This window comes from Cryptomeria japonica, chromosome 7 (genome assembly GCF_030272615.1).
Source record: "Cryptomeria japonica chromosome 7, Sugi_1.0, whole genome shotgun sequence".
In the NCBI taxonomy this organism is placed as follows: Eukaryota; Viridiplantae; Streptophyta; class Pinopsida; order Cupressales; family Cupressaceae; genus Cryptomeria; species Cryptomeria japonica.
The window spans coordinates 610,373,349-610,397,313 of NC_081411.1; the positions used below are offsets into that span (position 1 = coordinate 610,373,349).

A 23,965-nucleotide genomic window follows, 5' to 3' on the forward strand; every position below is an offset into this window, starting at 1 on the left:
TAATAACATTTATTTTAAAAAAGGAGGGTGTTAATGAGTTGGATGGAATTTAACAAGAACTTTGGAATTATTAAACAGTAAAAAGAGTCATTTCCAAATGCATTAGGACAACACTCCTTTAATTAAAATACTCAAAGGAGGCTAAATCAAAGGTCAATGAACCAAAAATATGTGGCACCGGAATAGGAAATTAAAAAAGCCGGAAAAAAAAAGAAATATAAAAAGAAAACAATACTTTAATTGATACGCGTCCTTATTTGACGGTACCATTTGTCCCCGTGTCATCGGCAAGCCCGACGTTGACGGGTTCAGGCGGGCAAAATGATCGGCCGGCTGTTTAAAAAACATCCAGAGATAAAAGGGCAAAATTGTTCCCCGGAATTCAAAGGAGGCGGCGAAAAAAAATGAATGTAAGAGAATGCAATCGGAAAGGGCGGCGAATGCTTCAAAGGGAGGACGAATACTATTATGATGACGATGGTGTCGTTTCCTGGAAGCTGCTCAACCTCGCTGATCACTACTTCTGATCACCTAACTCATGGGAATAGAATTTATATACTGTGGACCAGTCAAGTACACGGTTTTGGTAGTTTTCAGCTCACACTTGGGCCTCTGTTACAGGTTTCTTTACACTTGTTGAACAAGGAGATTATTTGCGCGTAGAGGTTTCACGCGAGTTTGAAGAAGCATAATCCTGTGCAATTACGTCTAGTGGAGTTACGCCAGGGCCTTCATTTTGCCGTCTTCGACTGAATTTCTGAAAATATTCAGCTTGACTTTATTTTCTTGATCGGTAAGATTTTTTGTTTTGCGTTCTTAGATTAAAGGCTCTAAAATGTTTTTTCATAAAATGTTGCGAGATGAGTAATCGGTAAGGTTTCTGTGGATGAAAACCTTTTAAGTGGGTGTGATGTTCTTGTTGAGTTTCTATTTGGTTTTGGACAAGTTTTATGTAGAGTGGTGGTTTGAATCGGAGCTTTCATGGTGACAAATTGAATGAGGTCAAAACTTTTTTTTAACTTGGTTTTTTTGGCCCTTTTAGATTAAGCGTCTGAATCGGTGTCTCCATAGTTAGAGGTTGGAACGCTTAATCAGCATCTTGTCGTTGGGAGTAGATTGTAGAAGGATGTTTAGATAGTGTAGCTTGATGCCATTTTGATCAAATACTATGGTGATTGTTTCATAATAGTTTTTTAACTTCGTTTTTTTGGCCCTTTTAGATTAAGTGTCTGAATCGGTGTTTCCGTAGTAGAAGTTGGAACGCTTAATCAGCATCTTGTCGTTGGCAGTAGATTGTAGAAGGATGTTTAGATAGCGTAGCTTGATGCCATTTTGATCAAACACTATGGTGATTGTTTCGTGATAGTAAGGATGGATTGCAATGAAGTATTTTGGATCTATCTGGAATTAAATTGCTTCTGTCCGCGTAAAATAATACAGGCCTTTTGTAGCTTATAAGTTTTTGAATCTTCTCCATTTTTAGGCATTCTTATGCGGTCAGATATTGCAATGGCTATCTTTGAACAAATCTTTGGTTTCACGTGTCTTAATATCGTGGTTCCATTTCACCATTAAATTTAAAGATTTCCGAATCTGGGATTTCGCTATATTTTATGCGGCTTTCAAATTTGTCTCTAAATTTTCGCTTTGGACTGTAGCAATATTTTCTGATCACGCCCAGGATGCTGCTGCGGTCTGCGGTTGTTTTGCTATATTTTTATTATTGATGCGTAATTAGAGCATGTGAATTTGAAGTAATTACTGATTTTATGCATTTCTTGGCCAGGGAATGTAACTTTGAGCAGGGCCTTCACATAGATTCCTTGGGCAACACAAATATAGTGGAAGGATGGATTAATTTTGTGATCTTGTAATAAAGGTCAAACGAAGATATTGAAGCAACAAACTTTCGTCCTACTGATTGACTTGTACTGGATTTATACATGGGAGATCCCAGATTTGGGTATTGGGTATATTATAGCGTTTTTGAGATTACGCTAATTTCTCAGCTGAAACACAGATAGAGGATAGAGAATTTGAAGAACACCAGGGAAAATAAAGTAGCGTACCTTGTTCTCATATAAAGGCATCAAACACATTGCAGCACTTCTATAACAGCGAAGCCAACTGGTTTCGAGGAATAATAAGGGACAAGTTTTCTAAAGAGGCATTTACGGATTCCAGCAGGTAGGGGTGGAGATTATTCAAACGAGGAAATGGAATGTATATGGAGGAGTTGTTTCAGATTTCAACTCTGCCAAGTATTCTATATGGTGTTGCTATTGCATTTGGCTGTTCAGAAATGTTGGTCTCTTAATTTTGAAGGTATGCTATATATAACAAAGGTGCACTGTTGGGAGACTGTTGTTATTTTAGGAGATGAAATTAGTAGTTGTTCTTTAAACAGGCATCTGTCACAATTTTGCTGTAATTTAACAATGTTTTTATTAATGGCCTCTTAGCTCCTTTTAGTGTTAGGCCTCTCACATGAAAAACTTACTAGAGGATTGTGGATGCAGGCCTGGCATTGTTGGCATTTCGGGGTCGTGTGGACAGGGATCCATACACCGCCTTGTCAGATTGGAATCCTTATGATGAAGATCCTTGCAAGTGGTATGGAGTGCATTGTGTGGATGGGAAAGTCGTCTCCCTGTAAGTAAATATAAAAAACTTCATATAAAAAACTTAATCATCTGAACATAATTTGTACTGTAGTTACGATCCCAAGTACCTAATTACCATCATTTAGAAATAATATCATTTCATAATTTCCACATAAGCTTTTAGCGTTCAAGAACTCTCTTCACATGGAGTAGAGTTCCATAATAATTTTTGCAGATGATTTTATTGAGAAATAAGACTAAGATTTAAAGGCACCTGTGCTTTTTAAAGCCAGAAGCAAATATCATGGTGTGATATATCTTCCATTACATGCGTCAGAGTTCATCCCAGAATTCAAAACAACCATTTTTTAGGAGCTGAAATAAATACTCGGAGAAGGGCTGGAATTGTCAAAGGACGCTACGTTGAAACTCCTGCTCTTTAGTCATTCGCCCATTTGTGTGATTTAATATTGCTTCGATTTTTAAACAGATTAAAGCCATTTCACTCTTTTTGTCAGAAATATATAGATCATTTTCTTAGGAGCTCAAATCAATTCTTTGCCGAAGGGTCTTAGAATTATCATAGGATGCTTATTACAAAGTCTTGTTCTTCAGTTATTCATCAATTTATGTGATTTAAGGAATTTTGTTAAAGCGACTGGGCCATTTCACTGCTTTCTAGCAGAATTGTACAGGTTTGGTTGGTACTGTTGTAATCCCTGAATAATTCTCCTAAAGAAAAGTGTGACTATGGATGCCAAAGACTAGTAGTCTATTACTCTCGGTTTAGTTTTCAGACCTGGGAATGTTTTTAAAACTTGGTTATTTAACTAGAACATGGAGGGTGGTTCTATGTCATTTTATTGGGATGTGTTTGACGGTTTTTCTTTTGTGAAACCTAGAAGATGTCTAATTATAATTTCTGTATTGTCTAACCATTATTTAGCTTTCTAGTTCTTTATTCTCCAGACCAAATAGCGCATTTCAAGATTTTTTATGTCCCCTAATTAGTTATACTTTAAATTAACCTAAATTCACCCAAATCTAAAATAGGTAATTAAGTTTATGGGAGTACCTTTGTATACAAGTTTATGGGAGTACCTTTGTATACAAGTTTATGGGAGTACCTTTGTATACTGTTTTCCTGCAACACGAAATTTAGAGAAACACATGAAGTAATACATATAAACTGAAACATATACTAATGAATTAGATTGAGCGATATCATTCTTTAATGTATTAATTACCATTAGTATTATATTTCTTAGATAAAATCAGATTGTAGGTTAGTTGCCATTCTTTATTATCCAATTATTAGTGTACTAGGGTAGGCTAGCTGGATAGGGTGTCCAGGAGACTCTCCACCCTAGGCCCAAGAGCAGATGTTACATCCCTCTTGGCTCCATGTGGCAGGTGTTAAGCATCCATCATGGAGTGGCGTTCCCAGTGAGGTGTCCTATCGCCGTTTCCCCTCATCACAACCACCTCCTCTCTTAAGCCCAAGAGCAGATGCTTCATCCCTCTTGGCTCCATGTGGCAGGGGTTAGGCATCCACTATGGAGTGGTGTACCTAAGAGAGGGTCCCATGTACATTAAGCAATGAGTTTGCAATTTATAAGTCTTGTAGGGGTTACAAGTTCCCTTAGTTTAACATTATTATTCTATCATATTGATCATAATAGATCACACAGTACGAGTCAGAAAAGAGCAGATTGGAGAATACATGCAGTGAACGATCATAACATCGATCTGCTATCGATAATAGTATGCAGAGAATATTATCATAAATATGCACAAAACTTCATACCAGAATATAGTCTTATCTTAACAATAGTTGCAGATTCAATCTCTTTATTATGTTCACCTCTTCCAGCATTGTTCCATGCCTTACCTTTGAGTGGTTGTTATGCTGTATATAAACCCTCAATTACATGGAAAGTTATGTCTTTCCAAACAGTCACTATCTTTGCAAAGGTGGTGACTCCTCATATCATGTCTTTTGCCTTAACTAATTAATCTACTGTTGATTATCGCACCTGATCAAGGATTATTATTAATACATGTTAATGTAAACACAATTCTTATCACTTCATTAATCCATTTGCTAACATGCTAATGCTGCATTGACATATAATAAGATCTCTGCCTGGATTGGTATCGCTGCTCTGCAATTATTAAATGTGCCTTTTTGTATAGTGCTCGTTGTTTTTAGATCATCCTATGCACCAGCCTTATATATGCTTTGTTTGAGTATGCAGACGGTCTATAACTTCATAACAGGTCTGATCTGATCTGATTGATGGTTGCTCTCACTGGATGCTTTGATTCCTTTCTTTTATATCTCTCAATGTGAGGGAGGGGTCATACCTTTTCATTATGTATGCCCTTTGGCAAGAGACACACCCTTTCACCATTAGCACCCTTTGAAAGAGTGCAACTCCTCATCATTTCCGCCCTTTGAAAGGGACACAACCTTTCACAATCAGATCTGCACTTCATGTTAAATTAGATCTGCATTTCTGATTCCCAAATTATCCCCCCTCAAATGAGGCTCTCTTCTCCCCTTTTATACCCCATTTTTGGGAGAGTCACAACTTGTCATTTCATGCCTTTTGTCCATTCATTAACTTAATTAAATTTTTAATTATATTTAATTATATTCTTTTATATTTTCATTTTCATTTTCATTTTATTCTTTTAAATGCTAATTTTATTATTAATATTTATTATTTACCATTAAATTCTATTTCAAAATGGGGACATTACAGGATTATGGATCTTACCACGTTTTTTCCTTTGAAGATGAAAGTCTATAAGAATTGTTATGGTTTAGCTTTACACTCCTGATGATTTGGTATATGTACAAGTCTTGATTTCATATGTTTTCATTATTTCTTCTTTGCAAATTGTGGGGTTTCAAAAACAAGCTTGAACAAAATCATGGTCAAAGATTCAATAGTCTTGAAGCAGCACATGGAAAGGTAATTTGACTTTTTTGATAGTCTAATATATATTTCCTGAAAATACTTCAAACCATAAATTGAAAAATAAATGTAAGATATGTGATAAAAAGGTTTGAAATCATGCTGCATTCATCTTCAATGGTTTACATTCCCATTGCAATATACCAGTTAACAATAAATTATATTCCTTTGGAGTCCACTCAGGCAAGCATGCTTGATTCGATAATAATGGTATATGTTGAGACATGGACCAGCTAGGACTCGAACCTAGGACCTTCTATACGCTGCTGGAGTGCTCTACCACTGAGCTACTGGCCCCTCTTGGACCAGTCCATCGTCGGTCCGGGTGTGGCTTATTTCCAACACCAACACCCCCCCTTAAGCCACACCTCTCGTGTGCTTGGGGCTCCTAGCCTGGACCTGGCTCTGATACCATGTTGAGACATGGACCAGCTAGGACTCGAACCTAGGACCTTTCATACTCTGCTGGAGTGCTCTACCACTGAGCTACTGGCCCCTCTTGGACCAGTCCATCGTCGGTTCGGGTGTGGCTTATTTCCAACACCAACAGTATGGACCATGTTAAAAAAACAATAAGTTCTATATTGAGGCAGCAATAAACAAAGCTTGCTCTATTTGAAAATAGATCCATATATGTACACACAACATATACATATACATATATATAAACATTATACATGCAATACATTTACTCAAGTCTTGAATATATAGGAAAAATATTGTGAATTGCTGGACCCAAAACTTAACCTGAATTATTAAAAAACGTGTCTAATGGATTTGCTGGGGGTTTGCCTCGGACAACCCCATAGGGCAAAAACAGGACCCTGGTTATATCCCTCACTGGACCACTTTAAAATCTGAATTCACAGCGAATTGTACCTGGCTCTGGGGTGTCTCTGCCAATAACCAGTAGCATAGGAGTTTGGGAACCAAGTTCTTCTATGATTATAGATTTCCACTTGGGAGACTGATCACTGGTTATTCTTGTAGTGGATGTGACATTTTACATGTTGGCTGTTTTTGAACTGTAACTGGGCATGATAAGCTTTAGAAAAATCAGTGTACCCTTGGGCAGTGAATACCTTTATCCATCTAACTATAAATCTGGACAGTGCTTTGGGAAAGTTAAGGTGTACTTATAGTGGGAAATTGTACATTTGTAGTGCTGTAAAAGTAACACACTCATAGAGAATTACATAATTAACTGAATTTCAAACTATTCAATTATACAATTTGACTGTTATCTGGCTCAAACTAAGTTGCACCCTCTGTTTATGTGAGATGACTTGCTAAATTTCTTATTTCTGAGTAAATAAAAGTGTTTTTCTTGAAGCACATGTATAACTCCTCTCAGACACGAGGTCATGATATTCGTATGGTGTGGCACTTAAATAACATTAGTAAGAAGTCATCATTTTAAAAGTCACATAACACATTAAATTTTCATGTAACTTTATTTTGAAATTGGCAGAGAGTACAACTGGCCATTTGGTCACCATGCACACTTTGCGAAACCCATGTTTTATAGGATTTATCATTCTAGGAGCAAGACTCTCTTGTCACAACTGACATCTCATAGGTGCTTTTGGAGATTGGTTGTCTTTGGTGCATATAGAAATGGTACCAGGTAGAGAATTCCATTAACAAAAGATACACATTGAATGATGTTTTTGTTTACAGTTATGGATTCCTGAGATTGCTCAAGGAAGTTTTTGAAAAAGAAAATTAGATTCATTATTAATTCCAACTCATATGCAATAGTTGATGACATTAGTAGATTTTGAATATCAAGGAAGTCCAAACCTGTCATTCAATAGATGCATGAAGTAATGTTTATGGTAGTGCAAATGAAAACTTTAGCACAAGACTCATTGGTTATTTTTGTACATGAGAGTCATATATTATTCTCTATGGTTGCAGTGAGTTGGCAGAGCTATCTCTTCAAGGAATTTTGGCTCCTGAGCTTGGGCAGCTCATCCATCTCCAAAAGCTGTAAGCACTTGATAAACTGTGATTGAAATTTTGTCTGCTTTCTAGAGCAATTAGTTGTTCATCTTCAATATTTTGGCTTTCTCATAAAAGTAGGTAAATTTGTACAATCATTCATGCTTCAGGATATCTTTCATGATATCTTTTCTTTGGCAAAACTTTATCATTGAAATAATTGTCTTTTTTTTGAATTGTATTATTGGTTTGAAAATTCATTGACTTATGTCCTAGTGTATTTTTTTCTCTCAATGTTTTTGACACGCATGCATGCACAGGTGTGTGCTTGTGCACATGCACTTACACACTCACTCAGGCACACATACACATTTTATAAAAGAGACATAAGTTAATGTTGATAAAATGTAATAAAACTGCAACTTGTCCTTTAAGAGCAAGAGGTTAGCCAAGGACAAAACGCAACACAAATATTAGCTGTGATGAAATGCTAAAAACTGCTTTTTGTCCTATAAGGACAAGAGGATAGTCAAGAACCAAAAGGCAAAATTGGATACAAATTTGTGAGAAAAGAGAACTATGTTAACTGTAATGAAATGTTACAAAACTGTATTTTGTCCTTTTAGAGCGAGAGTGTAGCCAAAGACTTAAAGTTGACATAAATATATTGTAATGAAATGTTACAAAACTGCTTTTTCTCTTACAAGAGCAAGAGGGTAGCCAAGAAACATGAGGTAACATTAGACACACACACATTTGATAAAAGAGAAATGCATTAAGCATAATGAATTTTACAAAACTGCATTTTGCCCTTTAAAAGCAGGAGGGTAGCCACATTCCTAAAAAGCATACAAGTTGGAAGGAAAGATTCAACGAGAGTGGGCATTCTTAGCTTTTATAGTTTGATCATTAGACTTTCTGATGAATGGTGCAAGCCAGAAACAGCAAGTATTACTGTAGCATATTCAGTGATTATAGCTTAAGGCTAAAATGTATTTCATTGAATGAACTTAATTCTTATGCATTCTAAAGCATAATTTTGCTAATATAGACAATTAGCTATATGTATTGTTGATGACAGGATGGGCAAAAGTGAAAATGAGATACAATACTAAACTTCATATTCAATCAAAAATTTAAATCTCTCAAACTACAAAGCAAGAGAAACAGTATTTTTTCAATATATATGTAATGATCCTATAATGGATTTAAGTTTCAACCATTAAAATAGGTGTTTCATCTGGAAAAAGTATCAAATACAGGTATAATAAAACTAATGGCACATATGGCATAATAATGCCAAATCACACATGGAAAATCTGAAAAACTGAAAAAAAGAGGTTACCAGATGAAGAAGAAAAATGTTAAGGTGAGTTTATTTTGGAAGCTAAAAAGAAAACAAGACTTTGGAGTAACCATACCTAGAAAAGGATAGAGGTGCAATTCAAGTCACTGCCCTCTAAGCTGCTAAACAAGAACAATATAGATTGCCTGTTGTTTCTTTGAAGTAACAGACATCAGTGCGTACATATATAGGGGAGTCTAATTTGAATGACAACAGTGCATCTATGGTTTCAAGAGCCTATTCTTTGCAAAGCATGAAGCTTGAGAGGCCAAATGAGAAAGAAGGGGTTATATAGGTTCAAAACTTTTTTATTCCATATATTCTGTGCAGTTAAAAGAGGGATTTTATTAACAAGTTTTTCTCAAATTGAGCTAGTGAAACTCATTATTGGCCACTTGGTTTGAGACCCCATGCGTCTGATTGGCCGTGCTTAAAAATCATTTGCTTCAGTAACATAAGTATTGTTTTAAATTAACAAGGTGGAGTTATTGATGTTAAATAAATCAAGTACAAGCCAAATGTACAGCTGGCCTATGATGTTGAATAAAACAAGTACATGCCAAATATATAGCTGCATTGTGCCATCCTATCCTCTCATCAAACCCTTACATATTACAAAATCACAAAGTCTGGAATTATTATTTGCTTTTTTATTTTTTTTTGTATTAGAGATCATATACAAAGCCAGGTACGATATAATTTTCTAATGCTTTTAGAAATACCTCTTTATAATACTGAGGTCCTTTAAATAACAAATTATATGTAAATATTCCATTTTTTATAAAATTTATGCAGATGGTGTCAATGTATAATAAAGAAACATTCAATTTGTAATATCCTTCAATTTTACATTTAAAATATTGAAAATGTAGCAGATGAGAGGAGCTGCCTGGTTCACAAACTGCAGAATGAAAACAATGAAAACATAAATAAGAATCTGATATCTTTGAAAGCTTAAAACATTTCTCTAGAACTTAGAAACATAACATTCAACAAAATGCTATGTTGATATTTGGCATTAAATGTCAAGGTGAAAGGCAGGATGCACTTAACAGAATCTGCACATCAGAGTAGATCTGAATCTGGGATCCAAAAGTTACTTTCCCTCTGAAGATTCAGCCTCCTTTAATAGATTAACTAAGAAACCTGTCATTTGTATATGGTCACAAATAGGTTGTAGAAGAGTACAGATATGATGCAAACAATGCCAAGTGACACCACCTTCGCCACAAAATGTATGAAATCCCTTTCAAAGCCACCACTGTTGTCCAACATTTGCTGTTAAAAGATATTAAAAGACAGAATGTTGTGGTTGGTTACCTACAGCAAGAAATACAGAGAATTGAGCAGTGCCACAATTGTGAGCACCAGTGAACAGAGATAGAAATAAACAATGAAATACCTTTAGAAGCTTAAGTCCATTCTTTTCATCTCCAATACCTGTATATAATTGAACATAAAATGGTAAGAGATAGAATTTCAGACATCTGTATAAATTAGAGGAGATTAAGTTGATAGAGGCCTTGGTTGTTCATTGAGCAGCATGAAGATGACGAGATGATCTGACATGTTCCTCAAAATCATGAAAGCATGCCCCACGGCAAGGCAGTCTGTTTCCCCTACATTTACTTCATTTCTTAGAGTAGATTGTAAATGGAGAGGAGATACATGGATGTTGATTGCCAAGTTAACATGTAGCAGAGCTACTGTTGGGCTGTGATTAATGTTAATAACTTAATACATGTCAGGCTTTTTATCAGATTTATATTGAGGGGGCTTCTGGCAGTATCATATTGATATTATATTAAGGGACTTGTGTCATGTTCAAATGGTTCTGGAGGTTGATAAATCTTGTGGAGGAACTCCCCCATATGACATGCCTATTGGTGAGTTATTTTTCAAGCAAAGGTCAATATCTAATAGCAAACACTAGCAGAAATAGTTTACACCATACTATGAAAAAGAATCCTTTTGCATTGTGTAATCATAACAAATTTAGATATTTAGTGACTATTTTATTTCATTATTAATTCAAGTCTACTCATCATAATAAATATAAAAGGGTATAATGTTATGTAACATGGTTTGGCTTTATGAATATACTATATAGTCTTCAGTATTTTCAGTCAGCGATTGTTAAACTTTAAAGTGTGCAAAGTATGCTATAACAGAGTTAAGATTTTCAAAAAGTACTATTAGTCAAATTGTGTGTTTTGCAATTACAGAAGAGTTAAATGTATAGTTGAAAATTACATTTCTTTTGTTATAGAAAAGAAGCTCACTGAATTTATGTTCTATGATTTTATGCTCTGATGCTTATCAGAACATTTACACTCTGTTTTTTGTCATGATACAGTATACTATTCCGTAACAATTTTTATGGGACCATTCCAAAAGAGCTTGGAGAATTAGAAAACTTGGAGGAGTTAGATTTAGGTCACAATTGTTTGTTTGGGGAGATTCCATCTGATATTGGAAATATATCAACCCTCAGAAGCCTGTAAGTTGGTGGCTAACATCAATTGTGAGATACTTTTGAAAGTAGATATTGTTATGTATCTCACAGCATTTTGAATTGTGGTTGTTTGCTATCGTATTTGCAGTCTTCTGAGTAACAATGAACTTGAAGGCAGCATTCCTCCCGAGCTTGGCAATCTTAATTTACTTACTGAGTTACATCTAGAGAGAAACCAATTGTCTGGTGTTATACCAGGATTTGACCAAAGAATCCGAAAACTTGGCAAAAGGTATGCAATTCTCATAGGGTGTGCACTCCCTTTCTTGAACAATTTTTGCTTTCACGAAGTAGATATTGTAAGCAATAAACGTTTTGTGATACATTTGCTTTAATCTATTCTCAACTTGCTGATTCATATATCTAACAGAAATATAGCTAGGCATAGAGTATTTGCATCAAGTAGTTTATAGGATATTTCCATTAAAATGGCTTGAATAAGCAGATTTGTTGCTTTTGTAAATTTCAATTTTGTGTACCATTAAGTGTATTCCTTTTTTTAGTTTTTTAAAAACCATTGCTGTACATAGGGATGAGGGGATTATCTTGAGTCAACCATGGGGTCCCCTGATCAATAGGCTTTTTTCCTGGACTTGCTTGTTAAAAAGTTTATTAACACCCTTTAACTAATTGGATATCTTCTTGACTGGTTAGAACTTACATTGCTTGCTGGTCACTTTCTATTGGAACCTTTCCTATGTACATGCGTACATGCCAAAAACCATTAATTTAAGATAATGGAGTAGGCAACTCAATATTAATGGTATCAGCTGTTTTATTGGTTGTATTATGGGTGATCTTTTTAAGAATTTCAGAGTTGCACTCTTCTGCACCATACAATTTATTCTCCTGAAAATGGGTCATAAGTTCAAACCCAAAACATCAAGGATTACCAATTCTTCCAAACACAGTTATCACTACAAATTCTGTTAATTAGCATTGTTGTAACTTTAAGGTGAATGAATGTAAATTATATCCTTCCTTAATGCATTGCACTATTTGATGGGATCTTTAACCCAAGCTCATATAGTCTAGTAGCAATTTTTTTCATATGTTGAATTATGTTGTGCTTTGAAAAATCTAGGAAATTAGATTTTAGAAGACTATGATGCTCAGGTTTTCACTCAAATTGCACTTGTTTATTTATTTGATTTTTAAGGTTTTGTACAAATATATACTGAATACACATTTTTGTGGTGCAAAAGCTTTAACAGTTTGCAAGAATGTGCTAACTTTGCTTCAGAGTTTGTGTTTTGAGCATAGTGGATTTTTAATTTTTTATCTGTTTATGTCTTGTGGTTAACACTCACCCTTGCAAACTGCATATTTTGCACTCTTTAGAACTTAGAATGCCCAAATAACTCTAATCGGTTGTAAGGATCTGGGAATGAATAAATGAAATTTATCTGTCTCATGAAGAACAGTTTTGTGAGTGCAATTAGTTGAGTATCAGCATGATTCAGTTAAATGATGTTTTATGATCTTGTAGCATCAGTCTATGTGACCTGAAGCACCTTAAGAAAGTTGATTTTTCATTCAACTACATTGGAGGAGAAGTTCCTGCGTGTCTAGATCACTTAAGCTGGTGAGCATTCAAAGCTTTTTGTCAAAGTCTTTGCTGGTTTGATGGTTGACAAAAAATTGTTTGCTATATGAATTGTACTTATGGAATAGTTTCCTATGCCTGTACTGTTCTGAAACAATTTTTTATTTTCAGCTCAAGTTTCAAATGGAATTGCTTCTATAATCAAACATCAGAGCAGCGCCTTCAGCAAGAATGTGGTATGCACAGTGATTTCCTATAATACTATTCTGTGGTTTCTGCTTACCTTTGGATTGTGTCATGGTCAAAAGTAAAAGTACTTGAAGGTTTTGTGGGGAGCAATTAGTTAATCAAGCAGGTGTAAGTGGAATCAAACTTAAACTCTTTTGCAAGTTCAAGATGAACACCTAATGCACCAATGACCTGGGATCAGTGGCCTCCATTAAAACAACACAAAGTAGAATGTTTATTCAATTGATCCAAATTTTACATAAATCTCTTTCTCGAATTGAAAATCCTATTTGCATTGTAGCTTGTTTAAGTTAAATTTATTTCTTGAATTGAAAATCCTACTCGTATTGTTGCTTTTTTAGTTCACTTGGTATAGACTATTATGCCTAGTTGTAGCCAGTGCATATAGAATGTATGAAACATATTATTTGGTTTATTTATATTGCTTCAATGAAAATGCATGCAAATGAAACGTAGTATGCCCTAGAGCAAAAGTTAATGAATATTTTGAATATGTTTAAATTGTTGAATGACCAGCGGTAACTGGAATTTAACCGGATCAGCTGGAAAGGGCCAGCTATATATCTAAACCACCAATGAACTTAAAATTGTCCGTCTTCATGATAAAGTTAACACAAATGAGTCCATCAAGTTATTATTTTCATTGTTTATAAAGTTCATTTTATTGGTAGGGAGAATAGTCTATTGATATTCTTAGATACATTTCATTTTTGATTTTGAAAATCCTCTTTGTATTATAGCCTTCTTTTAGTTAACTTGGAGATGTTGAAGCCCTGGCAAATAGATATTGTTCTTGTGGCGTATGATATTTTGGGTTTGTTTGTTTCTGCTATCCTGTTCAAGATTCACATTCAGATTGTTAATAGGGATGACATTGGTCACATTGGATATATTTTCATTTAAGGGTAGTTCAAAGTTTCTGATTCATTCAAAAGGTGTAAGATTTTGCTAGTTAAATGAAAATAGGAAACCTGACAAAGGTATATATCTGGTCACAGGAAAGAGATTCAGAATGTTTTAGATGCTTTAGAGAGTAAAAAAATCTCTGTTATGAGGAACAAAGGGAAGGATTTGAACACTATAGTTGTGTGGTGCATAGTGAATGTGTGGGGGTCTTTCATTAAGGACAAGAGGAGACCAGATGCTGAGCCTATGGTTTGTCCTTTTGGTTGTGCTTGGACCTTCTTCAGAAAAAAGGCAGGATAGATCCCCATACAGGCTTGGATCTTTGGTGAGATTTGGTTTCAAACCTCCTTGATTGTTGTTTTGGCTGGCCCTTTGCTGTGAGTTAGTTTGTTTTCTAGGGGGCCTATTGGTTTTAAGGCTTATTTCATTGCAGGTTCTGGTCTCATGTTGTTTTAAGTTCTTTACTGTTGTACAAGGATAAGTGTCCTTCCAAAACCCTCTTCTGGTTCATAGCTTTCATCAAAAGCTTTTATCTAATACCTCCATCAATACCTCCATCTAGAGTTTATGTCATTAAACCTTGAGAATTTGGCTATTGATTTTTCTTTCAAGAGATTTTGTATAGCATATGCACTGAGTCTTTCAAGTTATAGTTTAAAAACTCAAAACTATTGATATTAATATATATCTGCCCTATTTTTTCTTCAAGTAGAGCTGGGTGCAAATTTGCAAATGATCCTTCACAAAATGCCTTGTGCTAAGATGGCTCTTGCTTAGTCGATACACTTTCATTCTACTTTAACACTTTGACTTTAGTCCTAGTGATTTGGACCTGACAGAATGGCAGTCAATTTTTTGTATTGTGGTGCATGCAAACCTCCTAGCCTCTCTCTCTTGCTAGAGTTGGCAACACTACTAGTTACACAACTTCTTTGATCACATTGAGCCTGGTTGGAATCTAATGGGGTATTAATACCCTAAGAAAACCATTTTGCCTTGGATGTTAATATGGCTATTGCCTCTGAAATTGGCTTTGGCAACACCATTTTGGTTCAAATTTCCAACATGTTTATTAAACTCTCGAATCTGCATTCTTAATTCAATTCTTGAGTTTGCCTTGATTAATGTTAAATATTACTAGGTGAATTAACATTGACAATAGAAATTTCATTAGTGGTACAATTGAAAATGAAATTATTTGAAGTTCATATGATTTCTTTGTAATCAATCATTGGAGATTTAAATAATTAATCAATAAAATCAGAACTTCATAATATGTTAGAAATAGTATTCGATGGGAAATTTAAACAGTTAAAATAAATAAATATTGGAAATACTATACAATTTACAAATATAGCATAGGAGCATCAACGTACAAGCCCCACACCATCAGACCAACCCCAAAGTGCAAAATGGGGCAAATAAAAACTCCCAAGGAGCACCAATTGTGAAACATATATCAAAGGACTAACCAGCCAGTCCATCCATCACAAAAAGGAACCCTTACATAATAGCCCAGATCAGACCATTACAAAGGCCATCCACTACATAGAAAAGGTCATCTATTGCATACACTGGTATCCATTAACAAGACTCTTCCAAAGCCACTAACAAGACTCTTCCAAAACCACTATTAACCTGATCATTACAAAACGAACCAACATGAACAGATGCCTATCAAGAACATTCCTTAAGCAACATCAGAATTAGCAGCGAACAGGAACATTCTTGCATCCAAGAGTTTGGGTACATGCGAACAAACCAGATATGGAGTTGAAGCATCATCATCCTCACTGCTGGAGGAATCCACATTCACCTAAGCACCACCACTACAAACAAATTCAGTGCGAACAATATCCTTACCCTTATCAAAAGAATGAATGGGACAGACCCAGCAGGAATACTATGAACATCTTCATTGCCAATAGTGGGAACAGCCTCTAATCCTTTCTGAACAGACAATGCATCTTTTTCATATTAAATATGCTGAGAAGCAGCACCCCACTAACCAGAGCTAGAATCAGGAATTTAAACAACCTCTTTCAACTTTCAAGAATTTCTTCACAGAACTTTTCTTCTTATCCACTTGCAAGGCTGCATTAGAGGCAACAAAAGAGAAGGTGACTTCCTGAGAGAAGTGAGCAAGCAACCTCCAACAACCTTTTGAAAATCTTCTTACTTATTTAAGGCCGAATAAATCACATTTCTTCAGAAGAGGAAGAAAGCCATAATTTATCCAAGAGTTTAGGCACTGGGGAAGCACAATTAATTTCTCCAAACAAAATATCAGACCATTCAATTCCTAGTTTTAAAACTCGTGGGACTCGCCACGGACTTGTGAATCCATTGGCGGGCCGAGTCGACTCGCCAAGGACTCACAAGCCGAGACTCGCGAGTCCATTGGCGACCCGAGTCAACTCGCCAAGGACTCACAAGCCGAGTCCTACGTCCAAGGACTCGCGAGTTTTTTGAGTGGACTCGCACCAGTCTTTCACTTGGACTCGTGCCATTCACTGAACATGCCCAACCACAATTTTAAGTGTTTTTTTTTACTTTTTTCACTCATTTGGCATTGTTGCTTGCTGAAAATAGGTTTGTAGGGTTTGAAGGAGGAGAGGAAACAAGATTAAAACAGCCTCATTCTCTTCATCAGAATATATACATGAAATATAACATTTAAGACATTTCCTTTCTTATACTTTAAGTTATATTTCATGTATATATTGGCAGGATGTTTGAGAGTGGTTTTAGATCTGTAGGAGGTTATAATGCAAATTCTAGGTTTTAGAAGATCTTTTAAATTTCAGACTTAGTTAAATTTCAGTAATCAGTAGGCTCCTATTAGCATTCTCTCGCTCTCTCTATCTCACTCACTTTATTTGCCCCCCGAATTTTAGACCTATCTATCTCTCTATCACTTTTCCTCTATCCCCTCTCTCTACCACTCTCTATCTTACTCTCTCCTCTCTCCCCCAAGATCTAGACCTATCTCTCTACCCCTCTCTCTTTCACCCTCAGACCCCAGTAAGTGGTGCTACCCTCAACCTAATTTTGGTGAGCTGGAGAACCCACATTAGACTCCTAGAACTAGACTCTCTAGTTCTATCTCTCCCTTGGTTTTCACTAGAGCTGGAAAGAGGAAGATGTAGTCTTCTCTTTAGTTTGTTCATTGTTGTTTTTCACATTTGGACATATCATTATATGTAATTTTGTAAACATTTATAAACTTATGCTGCTATTATACTTTGTAAAATTTGAAACTAGGAGTATGAATGATGAAATTTCAAATATTGAGTGTTTGTAGATCATATGTTGTGTAATGTTTCAATTATGGCTCTTAAGTTCGCTAAATGCATTAATTTCTTTATATGTTTTTGTAAAACTTTGTTTTTTTTTGTCAAGTCCTTGCCGAGTCTTTCACTTGTCTGAGTTTGAGTCCAATTTTTGTGTTTGCCGAGTCCGTGGTGAGTCCGAGTTTGAAAACTTTGATTCAATTAAAAAGACTTTTCAGGACATTTACACTAATCAGGTGTAAGGCATTGCCGCATTGCCATACAGCTTCAGCATAAGGACATTAAAAAAAGATGAAAGACAGTCTCAACGTTACCCCGAATTAGACAATTTCTAGACCCAGGAACATGAAGACAAACACCAACAGCCATATTTTGGTACAGTAACAACCATTTAAATTTTTTTTCTTGGGCTCTAACACATTAGACCAAATTCTTTTCAATCTTGTTGACCAAACATTCCCTGAATCATACTGACAACAAGGCCAGCATTTTTAATCAAAGTATATGTTTTTGTGCTCTCTGGGAATCAAAATATTACTTCGAGCAAAATCCTATTGAATCAAGCACCCTTCCTTCTAAACTCTATCAATAGAATTCATGCCTAATTTGTTCCAATATTTTGGAGGACAAACCCCCTTGCCATCAAGCACGGAGTTCTTAGCTTTTTGCTGTATGATTACAACTCTGTAATAGACCCAATGTACATAGGGCTCTTGACAGAAGAAAAGCTTTATCTGAGCAAAGAATAAGTCTCTCATAGGAAAGTAGGACAAGAATAAAGCATGTCTATTCTAGAAACGTATTATGAGAATAAGCCGTGCTAGGAACAGTTTGTGAGGATAAAGCAAAAATAAGGATGCTTTCAAAGATCCTTATATTAAGGATTTTATCTATAAATAGACTAAGCTGCCCCATTACATGCCAAAAATTACCGCAATAAAATAGTTCTCTTCTTTGAACTGAATTTGTGATCAAGCTGGACCACTGTTCAATACACTGCGCTTGTCTTCACAAGTGGAACTGGCTCATCCGAGAACTTCGACTTTTCTTTGTACCAAATATGTAATTGATAATTTTGAGTGGTCTTAAATTGCTTAGATTTTCACTCTAAATTGTTTTACCAAGTTTTCAGTTCATAAACCAATGGAAAGCAAATTTTAATTTTTGTTACTGTGGAATTGACTTCTAAGTTGTTCATCGGCCACTGTTTATTTCAAAATTTCAACAAAATTATAGTTCATAAATATCCAAAGACGATGATATACAAAATAAATCTCTCTACAATAAGGTCATTCTACTTGTGGATCATATTTCAGCGCCAAATATCTGAAGAATATTTGCTAATGTAGACCTAGAATCAACTTGGTGCAGGGCCACAACTCATGTCTTGAATAGATAAACATAATTCCAAAACCTGGTTATGAAATTTTGTTTGTTATTGTAGAAACGACACTGTTGAATTTTCTGGATGTAGACGTTTGTCTTTTGTTCATTTATATGTGTTCTTGGGTTGTTAATCAACCTTTCTACGTCAGATTTCATTTTCTTTCTTAACGTGGTCATCACACTTTAAAGAAAATAGTCATGTTAGTTTAAACTATTCAGCTATTGTTTTGTTTGATTATCATTATTGTCTTTCACAATTTGACCAAAATATAGGCAATCATATATTGTCAGAAAATTCTCGTGAAGCACTTCTTGATGTTGTAGCTCCCATTTGTTGACTCATTCACAATTCATTGTTTGGCCATAGGGGTTGGTCACTGAGCTTGACGATAACATTTTGCTTAAAAACAGGCTTGTGGTATAAGGCTGGAAAATTCTTGTGAGATAACATGCAATAGGTATATGTGTTTATGCTATGGGGTTCTTGGGTTGCCATGGCTGGAAAGAGTAATAACAAGTTAACAACTATTGAGATGAAAAACAGATATGAATGTTTCTGGTAAAGTTATATTGCAGTGGATGAAAAGATTTAATAAAACGATTCCATGATACATTTAGTATATACATAGTTCAAGGACCTGTGGTTGTACATTTGAATCTTGGCTTCAAAGCTAAGAAAATTCAGTCAGTTTGAATTCCTAGAAATGATTGGAGGCAGTAGCATTCTCTGAATGTATGTTGCATTTGAAATTTTGCTGGAGAACCCCTAAGATGTATACTCAATCCTAACCAGATAAAGGTTACTAAACGTTCAGCTACTTCCTAATGTTGTTATAATTTTTTGCATGCTTGGAGATCAATTGTATGAATACATATATAAACATGCCAAACACTGAACTAAAATATTTGAGAGTGCTAGTTACTTATTGTGTACTAATGCTTATCCTAGAATTATGTCCTACTTTTTCAAGAGTGACATGAAGGCCTGGGTTATGGCTGTGTATTTTTTCAAATCCATGAACATTTTTGAAAATCACATGTGGTAGAGAATGAAGTCTTGGTCAAGACAAGGGTATGATGACCCAAAATTTTGTATTGCATTTGGTATTAAGAATTTTCTATCAAGATACTTCCATTTTGGAATTGTTTGGATTAGTTTTAGCATGGAGTAGAAACCGCTTACCTAAGGGGAAGGATGATTTGGTAGAAACTCATTCTACATAAATATGTTACCAATTCCAACATTATTTTATCTATAATGTTATTTTAAAAATTTCTCTTAATAAATGCTCTCTCTGAATTGACCAAGATAATGTTTTAATCTGCTCCACAGGTAATAGAGGACTGCATTCACATCAAAGAGAATGGAGATTAACTATAGAAAGAACTGGAGTGTTGACAGCTTCGGAAAATAAGCATACTCCAATTCGTAAAGCACCAGAATTCACTAGTGGTAGCGGTAATGGACCTGCAGTGGAAGCACCGTCTTTTTCCCTATTTCCATCTCCATCCCCATCTCCATCTTCATCCCTGGTATCACCATCCTTAACTCCCTTTCCCTCGCCTTCTGAACCTTTGGTTGCACCCTCACAATCACCTTCAATGTCGCCTAAACTAGCACCTTCTCTTCCTTCACCACCTTCTACATTATCCGGTTCATCACCCTCATCCTCAAGCAGAAAATCAATGACATACGTCTATCATATAGGGATTCCCGTGGTGGCATCTCTTCTTTTAACTTCTTTCATTATATTATGTATTTTTCGCAACCGCAGTGTGGCTACAATAAGGCCTTGGAAAACTGGTATAAGCGGTCAGCTGCAGAAAGCATTTGTTACAGGTCAGTTCAAGTTCTTTCCAAGGGTATGATAGTAACTATTAATCTATAGAGTATAATACTGATTACGTGTGAATTTCAATTCTTAGATGTTGGTAACATTGAAACTTTTGCAGCACATAGAGAGATGACAAATTCTTATTATCTCGGAAGTAGTTTTGGCAAGCAGAAGATTATGTACCTATGTTGTTCTTGGTTATCATTTTTAAATTTACAATAACATGATAAATAAGTTAAAAAACCACAATGAGTATGAGAATTCAAAATCTAGGCTGTCTTCTCTTTAATATATTGTAATTTATTTTTCAATGAAACCTTTATGTGTGTCATCAAGCTTGTGATTTCTAACCAGTATCCACAACCCAAGATCATCGTCAGTACTGCAGAGGCTTGCATCTTTAGTGATTGTCCGAGGCACTTATTGTGGGATTGGTTTTTGGGCATCAAAGATTATATGAATTTCCAGGGTAGTGTGCAGCAGTTGTTTTTTGGGGTGTTTAGTGGCTTGTGACTAAGGCCGGTGGTTATGTTATGAAATATCAAATAGGTTAACTTATCTGTCATAGAGTGATAGCTGCAACAAATTTCCTAATGCATCTTGATGATCTTCTTTTAGGACTCACTATTATTAGTTTTTGAAGTTTTAGACTTTGAACATTTAATTTCTTTCCTATTTGATGTTTTTACCTCATACAGATTAATCTGCTTTATTTTGAATGTTTCGATGATTTTGCATTAGTAATAGTACCCCTTCCTAAAAAAAACTTTGAAGTATCTTGCTCATAAATGAGAGCCCTGTAATTTGAAATGATATTTTCCTGATGAAGTTTCTTAGTGGTGATTGAAGAGGATTGATAGATTTAATAACATTCATTTGCTTATCATGGATTGGAAGAAACCCAAGAAAATACACAAAAGTTTTAGATCTCTGTTAAACTTGTTTCCTGAAGAGGCTAGTGCCTTTATTTTTGCCTTATAATTAATCCATGATAGCTTTCTTGCAAACAGAATTCAGTTCTTTCCCTATCATTGTTTGAGTTTGCTTTTCTCCTCAAGCAGTTTCACTTAATTAAAAATGTTAGCTAACCATGGTGTAAATTTAATGGACTCTTAAACACGTCATAAAACTTGGAAGTCACTGAAATGTTGCAGTGTTGCACTGTGTAACTTTAGATTAACAAATCTTACTTTTTTTTAGTTAAGTCACAGTTTAGGTAAAGATTAAATGGTGGTATGGAATTCTTTCTTCCACAGGTGTTCCTAAACTAAACCGACAAGATTTAGAAGCAGCTTGTGAAGAGTTCAGTAATGTCATTGGTTCCTCACCTGATGGGATGATATTCAAAGGGACTCTTTCAAATGGTGTTGAAATTGCTGTAACTTCTACCACAATATCATCTGCAAAGGATTGGTCACCTCGCTCAGAATTTTATTTCAGGCAAAAGGTACCAACACACTTAATGGATTTACAAAATCTCTCTGCTTTTTCTCCTTTTTTCTGCTTATATTTTTATCTTTATGCCATTTACTATATGGATGATACTTCAGAGTTTTTACTTTCTATGAGATCAATTTGTATGAAGAGCATTATTTTAGTCTGCTTAATTCATTTAAGATGGGTTTTCATTCCTATATGTATATAAGAAGTACTGGTCTAATCCTTTTCCTTACACTTGCTGCAGATTGAAATACTTTCCAAGATTAACCACAAAAACTTTGTTAATCTTGTTGGGTATTGTGAGGAAGAGGAGCCATTTATAAGAATGATGGTTTTTGAATATGCTCCAAACGGTACCCTGTTTGAACATCTTCATAGTGAGTACTTCTTACTAAAACTTCATTACTATTTGTTCAGTGGTGCATTTGTAAAATTTTGTTTGATTCGTATAACTAAATGTTTAGATTATCTTTGTGCCCTTTTTTAAATTTTCCTTAAAGCATAAGTTTAGATTATTTGAGGTTCAACCAAACCAAAATTTAAAATTTTATTTTTCAACAGATAAAGAAGCCGAACATTTGGATTGGGCAGCAAGAATGCGAATTATAATGGGTGTAGCATACTGTCTTCAATATATGCATCATGACCTGGATCCCCCTGTTACTCATCCTAGCCTACATTCTAATGCAATCTATTTGACAGATGATTACGCATCCAAGGTATATGAAGTTTGGCAGCATGTTTTGCTATTTTAAGACTATATGCTTAAATTGTGTCTCTGTATTTTCATTGGTGGCATCACAAATCCTCTTTAACGTTTGAGATGGATGGTTATTTCAGCTTTCAGACCTTGATTTGTGGAAAGAGGCTGCCCTTAAGGGTGATCAAATGAAGTTATCTAGTGAAAGTGAGGGTCTTAATAGCTATGATGATATAGAGCTCTCAGACAGGCATTCTCTAGATAGTGACAGCAACGTATTTTGCTTTGGAGTTCTCTTGCTTGAAATTATCTCTGGAAAGCTTCCATATACCCAAGATCAAGGCCTGCTTGTCAATTGGGTATAGTCTTCATTTATTGTTTTTAGCAAGTATGTTGCGTCAAGAAAACAGTTCAAATTCTTTATTTAATTGTTTCTGAATTCATCCACCTTGTATTTGCAGGCTATGGAATACCTTCAGAACAAGGACACGATGAATGACTTGGTAGATCCTTCTTTGACATCTTTCCAGAATAATGAGTTACAATTAATATGTGAGATTGCACAGTCCTGTATTCACCCAGATCCTCAACAGAGACCAACAATGAAGGAAATTGTTTCAAAATTAAGAGATGTTCTATCAATCTCACCAAATGCAGCAAGTCCAAAATTATCCCCCCTATGGTGGGCAGAACTTGAGATTCTTTCCCAAGATGGTAGCTAGTATAACTTCTAGATCACAACCCCTCTAGTTTGTTAAGCCAAGAGGTGTATGAAGTGTGCATAATAGCTGTAAAGAAGGATTTTGTTGAGCTTTCTAGTTTTCTCATACTGTTTTATGCCTATCTAGTTGTTGTATTGCCCGAGGATTCTTGTTGCAATAAGCAAGCTTGTTAGATTTTATTGAAATTGTCCTGTATAGGCTTATCTTGTCCGTTACTGTACTAATTTTTCCAAGTTTCATTCAATTTACAAGTTGAAAAACCTTACTAAAAGGTTTCCTCGGCGGACACATATCTAGTTACTTTCTAATATGCCACATATTTGTAATCATTTTTTGGTAATGTGAATGAAGATATTCATATTGGCTCTGTCTGCTTGCTCTTTCAACACATTTCTATATGAGGGCAGGATGTTGGTTCTTGTAAAAAATCAACCTTTCTATTAATCAGAAGGGTACCGCTTTTGTGTAACTTTATATATAAATTATTTGAAGGCACC

The 23,965-nt window shown here is 35.2% G+C and overlaps 1 protein-coding gene across 6 annotated transcripts; it reads left to right on the plus strand.

Annotated features, from left to right (window-relative positions):
• The first annotated feature begins 366 nt into the window (after positions 1 to 366).
• Positions 367 to 23,839, plus strand: LOC131045054 (probable inactive receptor-like protein kinase At3g56050). 6 transcript variants are annotated; one of them, XM_057978567.2, is made up of 14 exons: positions 367 to 793; positions 1,787 to 2,325; positions 2,520 to 2,652; positions 7,508 to 7,579; positions 11,233 to 11,376; positions 11,480 to 11,623; positions 12,881 to 12,976; positions 13,109 to 13,173; positions 20,105 to 20,611; positions 21,863 to 22,053; positions 22,291 to 22,423; positions 22,608 to 22,765; positions 22,887 to 23,105; positions 23,208 to 23,839. In XM_057978567.2, the coding sequence occupies exons 2-14, from the start codon at positions 2,217 to 2,219 to the stop codon at positions 23,466 to 23,468; spliced, it is 2,232 nt and encodes a 743-aa protein (XP_057834550.2). In that variant the 5' UTR covers positions 367 to 793; positions 1,787 to 2,216; the 3' UTR covers positions 23,469 to 23,839. The 6 variants fall into 6 exon arrangements, with proteins under 6 accessions (XP_057834550.2, XP_057834555.2, XP_057834553.2 ...); XM_057978572.2 differs by having other exon boundaries at positions 12,887 to 12,976; XM_057978570.2 differs by lacking the exon at positions 367 to 793 and adding an exon at positions 891 to 1,001.
• The last annotated feature ends 126 nt before the right edge of the window (positions 23,840 to 23,965 follow it).

Bases quoted from the DNA above. Each gene is read 5' to 3' on its own strand.
- LOC131045054 (XM_057978567.2), top strand. From the start codon at position 2,217: ATGGAATGTATATGGAGGAGTTGTTTCAGATTTCAACTCTGCCAAGTA. The intron at 22,424-22,607 runs GTGAGTACTTCT...ATTTTTCAACAG, and splicing joins CCTGTTTGAACATCTTCATA to ATAAAGAAGCCGAACATTTG. The intron at 22,766-22,886 runs GTATATGAAGTT...TGGTTATTTCAG, and splicing joins CAGATGATTACGCATCCAAG to CTTTCAGACCTTGATTTGTG.